Source organism: Natator depressus, chromosome 15 (genome assembly GCF_965152275.1).
Source record: "Natator depressus isolate rNatDep1 chromosome 15, rNatDep2.hap1, whole genome shotgun sequence".
Taxonomy (NCBI): domain Eukaryota; kingdom Metazoa; phylum Chordata; order Testudines; family Cheloniidae; genus Natator; species Natator depressus.
The window spans coordinates 5,898,273-5,907,869 of NC_134248.1; the positions used below are offsets into that span (position 1 = coordinate 5,898,273).

Consider the following 9,597-nt stretch of genomic DNA (forward strand, 5'->3'; position numbering starts at 1 on the left):
AATGCATTTACCAACCCTGACAGCCACACAGATCCTGCCCCCCACCTCCCGAGCGCTCCCATGGCCGCAGGCACACAGCCCCCTGCAGCCCCACAGCACGCACGGCCCCGGCCACCCAGGAGCCCTCCGGGCAGCTCGGTACCCCGCACCCCGCGAACCTGCCCCTACAGCTCCGCCCCGCACCTGCCGCGAACGCGCGCGCGCGGCCGCACGCCTACAGCCCCCACCCGCCTGCCCAGAGCGCGCACGTTCCCCACGCACAGCCTCCCTCCATGCCCAGAGCGCGCACGTTCCCCACGCACAGCCTCCCTCCATGCCCAGAGCGCGCAGGGCCGCAGACAAGCAGCCCCGTGTTGTCCCCAGAGCGCTCCCGCGGCGTCAGACCGTCCGCCCTGCATGGAGCGCTGCGGGCCCGGGCTCGGCTACGAGGAGCCGGCGGAGCGGGCCCGGCAGCAGGAGCGGCACTACCAGCTGCTGTCCGAGCTGCAGGCGCTGGTGAAGGGGCTGCCCAGGTGAGGGGGGCGCCGGGCCTGAGCCCCCCGCCTCATGGACACCCGCTGTCGCGATCGGAAACCCCCCTCCCCGCCGCGCGTGTCGAGCCCAGTCCGGCCAGGCCCGCGGCTGAGCTCTCCTCTGGACGCAGCCCGGGGGCGGGGCGGGGCGGGGCGGGGGGCGGCGGCGGCCCGGTAGCTGACCAGCCCCCGGGGGGAGCGGGGCTGTGCGGGAGTGCAGCCTCACGCCCCCTCTGCTCTGCCCTCCGGCCGGGCCGCTCCCTGCGGGGAGCTCGCCCTGGTTTCCAGCACAGGGGACCCTCTAGGGGGCTGCCCCACACCCCGGCTTTCCGGACTCGCCCTGGGCGCTGTCCGCTCCGCCCCCGACCCCGCACCCCTTTCCTTGCCCTTTCTCCGCAGCTCCTGCCAGCAGCGTTTATCGTACACCATCCTCAGTGACCTGGCGCTGGCACTTATCGATGGCACCGTCTTCGAGATCGTCCAGGGTCTGCTTGAGATCCAGCACCTGACGGAAAAAAACCTTTACAACCAACGGCTGAAGCTGCACAGTGAGCACCGCGGTGAGAGCCCCCGGTAGAGCTGAGCCACTGCCCAGGCCCGATCCCTCTCCCGCCTCCTTCCTAGGAAGCTGGTGCTTGTAGTTCCTTTGCTTTGCAGTCCAGCTGCTCAGCTCCGGACGCTGAGAGCAGGGGGAAGTCAGATTGTACAGAGATTAATAGCTGGGGAAACCCAGGGTCTTGCAGCCTGATCTCATGGGCTGGCAGCCCCAGTACAAGCATGAGTGGCCACTTTAGTAGATATAACATCAGTGAGTGTGTGCTTGTGGCAGGGATGTTGGGAGCAATGCTCCAGTCCTTGTCAGTGTATATGGCCGTGCTGCAGAACCAATGTTCTTGTGCAGATTGAAGAATTAATATAATTCCTCAATGGAACGTGAGCTACGTTAGTGGCTACATTTTAAAGCACTTAGTCTTACTGTGGGTAGCAAAGAGACTTGAGAACTTATGGACCGAATTCTGCTATTCAAACACCTTGATAAATACATTTGTGTGGTGGTTGATCTTCTGTACTTTTGCCTTTGGGTATCCACTCCTTGCCCCTGGAGATGCTCTGCTCCTGCTTGCAATGGAATTATTGAAAGCAGAGTTCTCTGAAATAAGATATTTAACTTCCAAAGCCTAGCCTTCTGCTGTGAATAGGGGAAATGCTGGGTGTCACTGCCTTGCCTACTGTCATTCTGGATGGAGAGTCTAACTTTGTATTTATTAATCAGTGCTCAAGCAAGAAATGTTCCACAGACACAAAGAGGCCCAGCAATCCTGCAAACCTCACAACCTGCCCGTTCTCAAAGCAGCTCAGCAGAGGGAGCTGGAGGTGAGGCTTTCATTAGCACTTTGAAGCTGGCGGTAGTGCAACGAGGTTGCTAGAGCTGTTCCTGTCTGTCATTTTTAAAAAACAATAAAGCCACATTTAAATGTAGGGCACAAACATTGAAGCTGGTTCTGAAATCATTCTAGAGACCTATGAGTTAGACTTCCAGCTATAGGATCTGATGATCGGAAAGGCCCTAACAAAGTTCTTTCCTCCCCATCTTCAGTCAGTAAGTAATGATGATCAAACCCTGTTGCGTGCTTTAGACTACCACTCCCACGGGCCTATCCTGAGAAATCACTAGAGGAGGTGAAAGGAATTGATTATTTGTGTACTGTGCACTTCTGGTGGCAGACTGCAGATGTAAATATGGTGGATCTGCTGTCAGGGCCGTCCCTAGGGGAGTGTGGGGCCCAAGGCGGATTCATCTCTTCAGGGACCGACCGACTGCGCCGGCCAATCACACCAGCCTATGGGGCCCAGGACGGAAGTGACGGATTCGTCTCCTCTGGGACCGACTATGCCAGCCAATCACACTGGCCCATGGGGCCCAGAGCAGTCGCCCCAATTCACCCTACCCAAGGGATGGCTCTGACTGCTGTTAAGGCCTCCATACTAATCAGTGAAGTACAAGAAATACAATGCTGTGTGCTTCTGCTGCTACGCTCCTAAGAAATTAGAGCTGGCAAGGACCAAGCAGAGGCAGAGAGTCAGGTTAGGAATCTTGGTGTGCTTACTGACCATGCCCAATTCCCACAATGCTTCCTGTGGGGTTGTTCCCTTGCTCAGGTTATGCCCTTATTTATCTCAGAAACCTTTTCTTGTGACATAGGACAGGGGTTCTGAACCTTTTTATTTCAGGCCACACCAACATGCTATAAAAATTCCACCTCCTGCCTGTGCCACAACAATGTTTTTCTGCATATTGAGTGGATTAAAAACCAGGGGTGGCATTAGGGGATAGCAAGCAGGGTCGGTCCTGGGGCTGGTTTTGTTCAATATCTTCATTAATGATCGGGAGGATGGCATGGATTGCACCCTCAGCAAGTTTGCAGATGACACTAAACTGGGAGGAGAGGTAGATACGCTGGAGGGTAGGGATAGGATACAGAGGGACCTAGACAAATGAGAGGATTGGGCCAAAAGAAATCTGATGAGGTTTAACAAGGACAAGTGCAGAGTCCTGCACTTAGGATGGAAGAATCCCATGCACTGCTACAGACTAGGGACCGAGTGGCTAGGCAGCAGTTCTGCAGAAAAGGACCTGGGGTTACAGTGGACGAGAAGCTGGATATGAGTCAACAGTGTGCCCTTGTTGCCGAGAAGGCCAATGGCATTTTGGGATGTATAAGTAGGGGCATTGCCAGCAGATTGAGGGATGTGATCGTTCCCCTCTATTCGACATGGGTGAGGCCTCCTCTGGAATACTGTGTTCAGTTTTGGGCCCCACACTACAAGAAGGATGTGGAAAAATTGGAAAGAGTCCAGCAGAGGGCAACAAAAATGATTGGGGACTGGAACACATGGCTTATGAGGAGAGGCTGAGGGAACTGGGATTGTTTAGTCTGTGGAAGAGAAGAATGAGGGGGGATTTGATAGCTGCTTTCAACTACCTGAAAGGGGGTTCCGAAGAGGATGGAGCTTGGCTGTTCTCAGTGGTGGCAGATGACAGAACGAGGAGTAAAGGTCTCAAGTTGCAGTGGGGGAGGTTTAGGCTGGATATTAGGAAAAACGTTTTCACTTTGAGGGTGGTGAAGCACTGGAATGGGTTACCTACGGAGGTGGTGGAATCTCCTTCCTTAGAGGTTTTTAAGGTCAGGCTTGACAAAGCCCTGGCTGGGATGATTTAGTTGGGGATTGGTCCTGCTCTGAGCAGGGGGTGGGACTAGGTGACCTCCTGAGGTCCCTTCCAGCCCTGAGATTCTGTGGTTCAATTGCCTGGGGCCCACACCACAGAGGGGCCCGCAAAGCTAAGTTGCTTGGGCTTCAGCTTCAGCTTTGGGTAGCGGGGCTGGGACTTCTGCTTTCTGCCCTGGGCCCCAGTGGCCTAACGCGAGCCCTGCTCTCTGGTTATTTTTGGCAGACCCCCTGAAACCTGCTCATGGCCCTTCAGGAGGCCCTGGACCCTGACTGAGGGCTGATCTCTCCCCAGGCGGATGCAGTTCCCACAAAGAATCAGTTTGTAGTTGCAGAGGTTGCCGTGACTGAACTGGCCTTCCTGTTAGAAAGTCAGGATTTGGGGAATTAGGTCTGTGAACAAATTGGCTCCAGGGGCTGCTCTGCAGAGACATATGCACCTGGTCTTGGTGTTCTAACTCACAGCCTCATGAGGAGAGCAGTTGTCCCATGCATTGTGGTGGGCACCATGATGGTGCTGCCTAGCCTATCTTCTTGTCCTTCAAAAATGCAGAGAATAAGCTATTCTTGGGGAGTACAAACAGGTCCTGGGCCCCTTTAAAAGCTTCCAAAGGATCAAAGTAGCTTCTGGGTTTCATTAGACAGGGGCTGGAGAAAAGCTAATAGGAAAGTAACTAGAGGAAGAACATTAAACTTCTTTAGCTTTAGAATCCTAGTGTCTTTTTCTCATTTCTGAGGCTGTGGAGCAGCGCATTCGAGAGGAACAGCGACTGATGGATGAGAAAATAGTCTTGGAACTGGACCAAAAAGTAGTTGACCAGCAGAGCACCCTGGAGAAAGCTGGAGTGTCTGGATTTTACATCACCACAAACCCACAGGTCTGTGAGCAGAGAGTGCAAGATTTGTCAGTACTCTTACAAGTAAATGGCTAAAAAGGGTAAAATACCAGAAGCCATCCTCATTGTTTCATCCAGCCACATGACAGAGGGTTTGAACTCTGTCTCCAGTGTTAGAAGTGTGATCCTTGCTCAGCTGCATGAACCAAAGGGCAAAAGGCTTGTCTACATGGCATATTAATGCTTGGCAACCTGGTGAACTGTAGATTGACAACCTGGCTTGCTGTACGCACTAACTCACTGCCTAGAGATGGCCTAAGTCCTCTGGCTGGAAACAGCAGCAGGCTCAAACTTCTTATGTAAACCAACCAGTAGAGAGGGACAAAGAGCCACAGTCTTCTACTGTGGGTTACACTGAGATGAGAAGTGTATGCCAGGAGCCTCTCAACCCTGAAACTTTAGTCTGCTTTAGCTAGAAAATAAACCTAACGTATAGTGAGCTGATTGCTTTCCTCATCTATAAATCACTGGCATCACCTCTGTGTAGCTGCCTACTGTAAAGTGACTTGGTAAAGGATACAGTTCTTGGTTGGAATCTCCAGCCTCTGCCATAATAGAAATAACCGATTGTTTTCCATAAATCTCCTTGTGCACCCATCAGCTCACGTTCCTATTCCAGTTTGCTCTACTAAACGCCTCCATACAGTTATTTTTCAAAAATACAGAAATATTATTGATCTGCGTTACCATAGTGTCTAAGAGGCCTCGTCATGGACCAGGACCCCACTGTGCTCATGCGCTACAAAAACTGAACAAAAAGATGGCCCCCTGCCCAAAAGACCTTACAATCTATGTAGGACAAGAAACAACAGATGGAGACAGACAGACAGGGGAGTATGAGAAAACTGACACAGCATTATCTGCAGTGGTCTGAGTATACCGGGGCCTAACCATTGTCAAATTTTTTGTAGGTATCACAGAAAAGGACATATATAAGAAGGGGTTTGAAGGAGGATAATAGTGGCTTTTTCAGGGGAGCTCCTCACAGTTGAGTAATGTTGTTTGCCAAGGGAGTACAAGTAATACCAGACCTAAATCTCAGTGATCACCTTTTCCTTTTGTGAGCATTTTAACTTGTAAGTTTTTAATGGAAAGTGTCACCTAGTGCCATACATGCTGCAAAGGCGACAGGCCACTGTGCCCCCTCACCTGGTATATTGACGAACAAGCAGTGGAAAAGGAAAGAACCTTCATAAAGTGTTGAGTCTTAAAGCATCAGTACCTTGTAATGCAGGGGTGGGCAAACTACGTTCCTTCAGGCCTTTTAATCCGGCCCTCGAGCTTCCGCCGGGGAGCAGGGTTGGGAGCTTTCCCAACTCTTGCCTTGCTCTGCTCTGTGCGTGCAGCAGCTCCGCATGGCTCCCGGAAGCAGGGGCAGCCAGGGGGCTCCACACAGTGCCCCCGCCCCAAGCGCCAGCTCCACAGCTCCCATTGGCCGGGAACCACAGCCAGTGGGGGCAGTGCCTGCGGACGGGGCAGCGTGCAGAATGGCATGGCCCCGCCCCTGTGTGGGAGCCAGAGGAGGACGGGCCACTGTTTCCAGGAGCCACACCTGCACCACTGAGCCGCGCCACCCCGCGTCCCAACCACCTGCCCCCAGCCCTGATCGCCCTCCAAACCCTTTGATCCCAGCCCAGAGCACCCTCCTGCACCCCCAAACTGTTATCCCTAGCCCCACCCCAGAGTCTGCACCCCCAGCTGGAGCCCTTATCGCCCCCATGCGCACCAATCCCCTGCCCCAGCTGGCCCTCCATACAATTTCCATACTGAGATGTGACCCTCAGGCCAAAAAGTTTGCCCACCCCTGCTGTAATGGGATGATTTGCATCAGATCTCATGTGGTGATGTACTTCATATTTTGTGGATGTGTTTAAACCAAAATAAGCCTTAGTTCTGCATGGGCAGTTTTTCCCTTTCATTCCCCTAGTGTGACTGACAGTCTGTGTGCTGCAGACCATGTTCTCCCTCTGCAGCTCTTGCTAGCAGCCAGTGTCAGAGAAATGGGACTGTCTGATTTCTTCATTAAAGTCTTTCCCTTCACAGGAGCTGACTTTACAGATTAACTTGTTAGAGCTGATACGAAAGTTGCAGCAGAAGGAATTGCAACCAGAGAAGGCTTTCCCCTGAGTAGGGCACAGCTCCTCTTTGTCCAGAATCTCCCTCTGAACGTCACACTAAAGAACAGGCTACTTACATCGTTTGCTCTGTAACATTGGAGAGAAGCCACTGGTCACCAAGTGTAGAAGAAACAACTAAAATTGTTAGATTCCGTTTCTTCGGGGAAAATGAAGAGCAGAGGGGGCAAGTAGAGAGCATTGTGCTTCTTTTATACCCTGCACCCCTCAGCGCATGGCGTCCACTCTGATTCCCCATATGTTCACTACCCAGCTCCTCAAGTACAGCTGTTGAGGAATAACTTGTGGTCTTTGAATAAGAAAATTAAGTTCTTTAGTGACCAATGCAGTGTCCATCCAGCCCAGAGTCCACGCTCTTGGGTGATGTGGGCACATTTTCCACAGATCACAAGACCAGAGACAGAGTTTCTGGGCACTTGGAAGGTATGTGTAAGGCACAAGATTTCTCAAGGAGACCAGTAATCCTCTTCCATGTGCAGTGTTGGCATGGCTTTACTAACACACCAGAGACCAGACCATGCTCGATATGATCTTGGCAGCCAGTTAGTGCCGTGGAGGTGTTTTCAGAGTGCCCAGCTGAGTGGGTCCTTCTGGAGAGCAGGCAAAGGGCTGCAACATCTTTGTGACGTGTGTATGTGTGAGTGGATCAATCTGGAGTAGTGAGCAGTATTTGCTGCTCCATCTCAAATGCAGCCTTGCCTTGCTACTGTGAGGGGGTGCATGTGTTGCAGATAAAGAACTGCAAATGATGGCATGGCATTTAACAGCTTCTGGTATCAAAGGCAGGAACTGGTCTTTTTAAAAGCAGACATCTGGCTGGAGTAAGCTCTCCTTCCCAAAGCAGCCTCTTGGCAGATAACGACACAGGTTTCCCTTCGTTGTGAGTTGCCACTTCTCTTCTCCCAGCTGAAGGAGAAAGCCAAGCCTGTGCCTGCCTACTCTGGGGCTGTGAAGGCAGATGTGCACTTTGTCTGAGAGGAGCCTGTTGGGGATGCTAAGGGTTATGTTACTGCATGCTACTTTAAAATGCCAGCCTCATAATGTTTAGAAATAAATAATTCATCTGCAATTCATGTCTGGCTCTTGGCTTTCATTTCCTGCTATCTGATTACTCTAACAGATGTTCCAATCTTTTGGTATTGTCAAAAGATGGCACTGGCCATTTAAGAGAAAAGGAGCCAGTGCTCCTGTGACTGACCGACTGCCTCCAACTTGGATTTTAAGAGAAGAAAAGGGGCAGGTGAGAGCTGCAAAGACCTGAAAGAAGCTGTAGGTGATTTTGGAGAAAGGCAGGAAAGCAGCAGGGAGGAATGCTCGTTGACTTTCTTAAGAGAGAGAGCAGCAGAAGCTGCTGACTTGTAAGCCTGGGAGGCCAAAGCCAAGGGCCAGAGAGGGCTGAAAGCAGGGGAGCAGTGGTGGGGTTTGCCAGCTGACATCGCACTGGAGAGCTGGAGCCAGAGGGATGCTCCCCTGTGAGGATAATCTGCCAGCAGAGAAGTTGTGGAGAAGAGCAGAGTTGCACTCCAGTTGGAAGGGCTGTGGTAGCTGTCCTGGCAAAAGGACAGGAAAGAATTGAAGACCCTGGGTGTGGCAGAAGATGCCAGTGTCCTACATATGAGACACTGGAATGAGGGGACCAGATGTAGTATTTTAAGTACTATGTGCACTGGACTATATTTGGGGGCTTTTGTTGTGGATTATTTGAACTGACTAATAAACCAGTCCCAAAGAGGGATATTAACTGAGGCAAGAGAGCTCTGGTGTAGTTACTGGGGACTCTGAAGGAGGGAAACTGAGGCAGGTGCACTAATTGTGCCACAGCCTGGTGCTGGAGGACACCCCAGGTAAGGCTGCCCTCTGACAGAATGCAGCCCTCCAAATGGGGGTCCTCTTGTAACCTTTAAGCATCTGCATAGGAACTTTTATTATTCTTACTTTAAAAATAAAAGTGCCTACTTACAAGCAACAGCACTGCTCTTTTTAACTGCTGGCAATACACTGTGCAGAGCCCCCGGATCCAGGGCAATGCACGGGTGCAGACTGGCTTGCTGGGGACATCACATTGTAAGGCAGGAGGGAGGGTGACCAAGGGTCACTGCCCAGAGGCAGGTGACAGTTGGAGCTCTGAGACCTGCCTGGACGCTCCTGGAGTGGACCATGAGCAGGGGGATACCCTGACAATATGGCAGGTGGGACAGGCAGGAGGAAAGGGGGCTCTAAGAACAAGTTTGGGGGGGAGCTATGGCAAAGAAAGCTGGAGGTATGGGTTGGGGCCAGGCCTAAGGCTCTGCTATGCCTAATGCAGGGCCACTTGCAGCCCTGCTCCCCATCATGAATTCACCCCCTGCCTGAAATGGCAGTGGCATAGTCCCCACCATGTCTTTTCAGACAAGCAGGTGTGGCAGCAGGGGCCCCTCCAGTGTATGCCCTGGCAGCTGGGGAGTATCAGCTTCTGTGGGTGGGCCAGCCCTCTTTTCCTCTAGCTACTCACACAGTCCCTTGGTGGCCTGTGGCTGATGGGGCATTGCATCAGGGTGTTAACTCCTCAGGAGGTGTCAGTGCACTGAGTACGCTGGGTTTGTGTCTTCCACCTTTTCTATGCAACAACTACAGCCAGGGGACTGACAAATTTTAAGGGTGCTGACATGACTCCAGCAGCTGGGGCCCTAGGCATGGATCTGTAGTGTCCGTGTTAATCCAGCCCTGTGGCCTATTAAAGGCTGGGGCTGGTGACACAGGAGCGAAGATACTATACCCCTGCTGCTGTGTAGACTTGCTCCTCAAAGGGGAGCCTCAAACTCATCTCCATACGGAGTTGGCCAACAC

The 9,597-nt window shown here is 52.3% G+C and overlaps 1 protein-coding gene across 3 annotated transcripts; it reads left to right on the forward strand.

The window, feature by feature from the left end:
* The first annotated feature begins 265 nt into the window (after nucleotides 1–265).
* Nucleotides 266–7,828, forward strand: LOC141999206 (protein DGCR6-like). Of its 3 annotated transcripts, none has more exons than XM_074972375.1 (5): nucleotides 266–512; nucleotides 912–1,072; nucleotides 1,786–1,886; nucleotides 4,478–4,618; nucleotides 5,329–6,651. In XM_074972375.1, exons 1-5 carry the CDS (start codon nucleotides 397–399, stop codon nucleotides 5,386–5,388), a joined length of 579 nt encoding a protein of 192 aa, XP_074828476.1. In that variant the 5' UTR covers nucleotides 266–396; the 3' UTR covers nucleotides 5,389–6,651. The 3 variants fall into 3 exon arrangements, with proteins under 3 accessions (XP_074828476.1, XP_074828475.1, XP_074828474.1); XM_074972374.1 differs by lacking the exon at nucleotides 5,329–6,651 and adding an exon at nucleotides 6,680–7,828 and having other exon boundaries at nucleotides 267–512; nucleotides 912–1,060; XM_074972373.1 differs by lacking the exon at nucleotides 5,329–6,651 and adding an exon at nucleotides 6,680–7,826 and having other exon boundaries at nucleotides 270–512.
* Nucleotides 7,829–9,597: the final 1,769 nt, after the last annotated feature.

Excerpts from the sequence above, each read along its gene's own strand:
- LOC141999206 (XM_074972373.1), top strand. The coding sequence starts at position 397 with ATGGAGCGCTGCGGGCCCGGGCTCGGCTACGAGGAGCCGGCGGAGCGG. Across the intron at positions 513-911 it reads CTGGTGAAGGGGCTGCCCAG|CTCCTGCCAGCAGCGTTTAT; the intron begins GTGAGGGGGGCG and ends CTTTCTCCGCAG. Across the intron at positions 1,073-1,785 it reads GCTGCACAGTGAGCACCGCG|TGCTCAAGCAAGAAATGTTC; the intron begins GTGAGAGCCCCC and ends TTTATTAATCAG.